Source organism: Ixodes scapularis, unplaced genomic scaffold, assembly GCF_016920785.2.
Source record: "Ixodes scapularis isolate PalLabHiFi unplaced genomic scaffold, ASM1692078v2 PGA_scaffold3__209_contigs__length_174095766, whole genome shotgun sequence".
Taxonomy (NCBI): domain Eukaryota; kingdom Metazoa; phylum Arthropoda; class Arachnida; order Ixodida; family Ixodidae; genus Ixodes; species Ixodes scapularis.
Window position 1 is genome coordinate 129596377 of NW_024609868.1, and position 4964 is coordinate 129601340.

The 4964-nt window shown below is 44.5% G+C and overlaps 1 protein-coding gene across 1 annotated transcript; it reads right to left on the bottom strand.

Annotated features, from left to right (window-relative positions):
* Window positions 1-503: 503 nt before the first annotated feature.
* LOC115308526 lies at window positions 504-3297 on the bottom strand. Its single transcript, XM_040212442.2, is given in 2 exon segments — window positions 504-2788; window positions 3193-3297. Coding segments are annotated over 2 exon segments (975 nt in total). The 3' UTR covers window positions 504-1918.
* Window positions 3298-4964: the final 1667 nt, after the last annotated feature.

Genomic DNA, 4964 nt, shown 5'->3' on the forward strand with positions numbered 1-4964 from the left:
TTACAGGGAGTTAGAGGAGGAGGGGTTAGAGGGAATTTATTAATTAACACGCACACCAACCGAGGCCCTGTTAACACACTTAATATCCTATGTTGTTTACACACCTGCTAATTGTATTGCAACAATTAAGCTCAAATAATTTTCACTCCCAGTGATATATTTTTATGCCAAATGTGTTATTACAGGTTTTGAAGTTGAAAACATAAAAATCGATAGTAGCAGAACTCAATGCAACAAATAGAAATAAAAAAACAGTAAATTTTTGGGGGTTATTGTTTCCTGTCAACGCTTACATTTATCAACATGATCCTACACATATTTTAACATTTTTTCTTTGATGTTTGTGAGTTGTAGGCTTGTTGCTTGTGTGGCAGTCTTCACCAAAAAAAAAAAAAAATCCCCAGCAACCCTAGCTTTCACATTGACGCAGTGATTTGAATTTAATGACACAGTGATTCGAATATAATACAACATTTTTTTTTTATTTCAACTTTTTGCGACCAGTTTTTCTTAATATATTTTGCCACCAAGGGGAGAGGCACAACGGAGCATGCGCATCGGATCTCCTGCAAGAATGACGGACGCTTCCCGCAATTGCTTGGATAGAGAATGACATACCATTGTGATTCACCCGACTACCAGCGACCTCCGCGCTTCCCCGCGTCCCGTTGTTCGACAGCACCATGAGTTACAGAGTGAATTTTACGACAGTATGGTAATGCGGGAAATTTTGAAGATTTAGAAATTTCTTGCGGGACGCGGGACATAAGCCCTCAATGCGGGACAGACCCGCCAGCCCCGGGACGGGTGGTCACCCTAAAATCAATGATTGGACAATATACCCTTTCAACCAGAAGGGACAGAGCTGGTAAATAGACCTCTACTTCACTAGCCTACACCGACGATATTGCACAGAAAAATCAACTAAACATAACATTCGATCTCAAAAGCGACAGCATATAAAAACTTGCACACAATCGCATATCAGAGACAAAAAAGCTACGGGAACAATTTGCATTAACACATCCATGGACAACATCACGGCAGAACTACAGGCGGGAGAAGAGTAGGGAATACACAGAACACTGTACTAGTGTAGCAGCGATATAGTAGGCAGAAGGACGCGCGGCTGAGGTAATTAGCTGGGCGCAATGGATGGCTGTTCGGTGGGAGTAGTTCCTCAGCGCTCCGAAGGGGCCCCCTCCCTTTGGACAACTCCGAGCGTCCGAGCTGGCCGGTGGATCGCGGCTCTCTTTTGGCGGTATTGGTTTTGGTCGCGTCAAGTATCGTTATTCCAATGTTTAGTTCGGATTGCGCGAGTCAGAATTAGTTCAACACTTGTCGCCTCTTGATCTTTCTTTTTTATTTTTGCTTCTTATTTTTTTTTTGTTCCTTCTGAGAAGCTTATCAAGGAGATTCAGTCGTATTTGAACGACGTGCTGGCCTTCTACTGCTTCACGCGGCGCACAGCCATACAAACATTTAGAAGAGGCGCACGTCCCGACTTGATAACACGAACGCGTGCATCGGTTGTAGAAAACGTATAAAGAAATCTGCAAAAAATAGCACAGCAGATACGCGAGCATATATATGCGCTGTATGCTACACAGTCGTGAAGTGCAGTGCGCATAAAACGCATGTTTTCAGATACATAAGGAAACATATTTTGAGTGAATATATTTTAACTGCCGCCAACTTTATTCTCGCCAAAATCAACTCTATTCTAAGAACAAACAAAGAACTTATTTTTGCATGTAATGATCTAAACAATCTGAAATGAACAAACTTCGAGTTCATCATATAAATAATTACGCGGTCTCTTAACTTTCTTGCACGACTTAAAACTCTGGTGGGAAACACGCCCGCACACGGACAAAAGAAAAGAACAGTCTATGAGGAATTGAAGCGGTTGACTAGATCACACAAATAAGCCGGTGGGACATTTCATCGAGATGCATGAGCTTGCACTGTCATCTATCCCTAGCAACTTCTGGGGCGAGCATCTGTTCACCTTGATGATATGCTTGCTACCAAATTCCGGGGAAGTCGCATACACTTTGCGACCGCGAACTTTCGTGGTCCCATTGGGATCCTCAAAGGACACAATGTTTTGAACTTTTGCAGTGATGTTTCCAAGCCTCATGGCTGTGCAATCGGTTCTCTCTGGCTTCTTATACCGTTCACTGTGGAAGACCAGTCCAGAAATCCGGACTCTCTCGTGCTCCACAACAGTGCCAAGGGTTTGCTTTCCGTTGTGACTCTTTACCAGGCCCAGAAGTGGTTCATGCACTACGCGCGGCTTTCCCAGTAGGGCTACTGGCTCCAGATTAGTTGCGGTGCACTGCAAGAACTTTCGCACATGGGGACTAGCAGCTGTCTTGCATGCATTTACCTTGTGCCCCATCATTACTCGCGTCATCACTTGATGAGGCACACCATTCGCTGAGGTAACGAAGTTCTTCAGTCTACCCATGCTCGCCTAAAAGCACGAATGCGCCTACAAAGGCCCTTGTAGTAGCGCGCTCCTTAAGAGGTAAAGCAGTTGGTGCACATTCGACGTCATTTCCTTTTCCAAGTACAAAAATTGAACGCCAGCAACAAATCGGTACAGACAGTCCGTGTTCTCGGCTACATCGGAAGTTGTAATCTTGTCCTGGAGCAGCAGGAAGGCACCCTTCACAAGCAAAGCGAAGTGATTCAAGAATCGCTCTGGCAAAATGCCCTTTTGGCACACGAGGCTAAAAAACCCTAGCTTTACGACTTTCCTTAATTTGCTATAGTTTAGACTCTAAAATCCATCATTTGCTATAGTTTAGACTCTAAGACCACGGGGGCTACATTTAGTCCTGTGGTTGTAGCTGTCAGTGCCATGGATGCCGCGCGATGAAGTGCTGAATTTTCATGACTTCTAAACCTTTCGAATTCTTTTTTCCAGTTCTGAAATCCACTTTTAACAAAAGCGGTATACGCATCTTTGTTTTGCGAAATACAGGGGAGCGGAAACTTTTTCTTACTAGCGGTTACGCAGGAGGCACAATACACCTTACCGCTCTGTGCCTTGTACGAAAGCCGCACCCGTAGATGGATTATAAACTCTTCAAAAAGCCAGCCTCGTCCAATGTTGCTTTTAATCGATGCCGGTCGAGTATGTTCACGGCGACCACAAGAGCCTGGCTTGCCAGTTGAAGTCACATTCACGATCGATGAAGGGGGTTCCAGGACGTTGTCCACAATCGCGATGTTGAGGGACTCGCATCCCTGGGTGTACGTACACAGCCGGAGCGCAGGTCTCGCCATTGTCAGGAGAAATGTCGGCAACAAGGTCTTGCGTATGCGTTCTGGGTGCTTCAGCTGACAACCACGGTATTTTGATGAGATATCTGTCCATTGTGCATGTCCAGGACCTACACAAATATTGAAACAATTGGTGTGTAGTGGTTAACCATTGAGGGCAGGGGTGCTAAACTCATGATGTAATCCCGAACAATTTCGGGGGCACGTGAATATAAATTTTAGAGAACTTAAACACAACATCTGGAACACTTTAGAGTACTCAGATATCTGATCCACAAGATTTTGGAGCACATAAATTTACATCTTAAAGATTTTGCGATCGTCACGTCAGACACACGCCGGCAGAGGAACGTGTGAGCAGCCCGTTGCCGCTCCAGGTTTCAGGAGAAAAATACCGCAATCTTGCGCGTTTCTGCTGTTTCATGTGTTGTCTAAAGCCTTAAGTATTTCAAAGCCTGTTCTCTACTCCGCTGTAGGTAATCGATCAGTTTTTGTGCAGTGTCTGAGTAGAACGTTACAAGAAAAATGCAACCATAGAAACACAACAGTATATAGTGTCAACGCAACATAAAAAATATATAGATATATATATATATATAGAAAAGGCACAAACCGCAGTTTTATTAAAAATAAATGCAAGCACCAGAACTTGAATTGCGCATGAATTAGTTTTCAAATGCGACGTGGCTTAGCAATTACTTGCCTTCACTCTATTTTTATGTTATGGTGCTCACGAGGTTATTATATTACCGAACACAACATGTGTGAATTTTCATCTCTATCTTAAAACATAATACAGACACACATATACTGCCATAATGCAGAAAGTTGGGCTAGTTGGTATAGACCATTCCATTTAGCGCTCTCTGGGCGGCACCATTTTGTGCGACCGCAGCGCCCTCTCCACACATCCGGGAAGTTCAGCGGGTTCGGCGGGGCAAAACGAGAGAGAGGGCACGCGCACGACTCCGCTAGCAGACGACAAACCGGGAGGTTGCCGTTCTCCATCTTTGGGCTGTATCGGCGGGCTCTACCGAACATCGAACTCTCGCTCGTGGCTACCGTTGTGAAGTGGTTCGCGTTCTTAGAATAGTTGTGGCTACTCCAAAATCAGCCTATAGCTCTCTGTTGTTCTATTTTGCTAAATGATCAACTAGCATATCTTTTTTCCGTTACTTAAATATCAGTTGAGTGAGCCGGCAGTACTACCCTCAACTACTGCTTGGATTGCCGCAGGAGAGCACGTTTTATTTATTATTTCAGACTTCCACTCACGGTCGCTAAAGGCCTACACTAGTACGAACTAGTGTATAGTAAAAAAGGTACAGCAACCGGATTTACTTTTCGCCAAAGAGACCGGCCAATCTGACACAGTTTTCCCAATATTTTTTTTTTATTTGCACGCAGGTAACAGCGCAATTGGACCCCGTGAGTCTTTTTATCTAGCATAATATTACACGACAACTGGCATACCAAAATCTGCGCATCTGCGCTAGAAAGTTCTAAAATGACGCGATTTTAAACAGAGTTTGCACGCCAGCCGGACGCTAGCTACAGCCCACTCGGCGGAGCGTACGTCATGCGGGGTGAGAGGGGGAGTGCATTTTTTTTCTCTTTTACCCTCTCTGCTATGACCCTAATGGAACGGTCTATAGTTGTTATACACAATG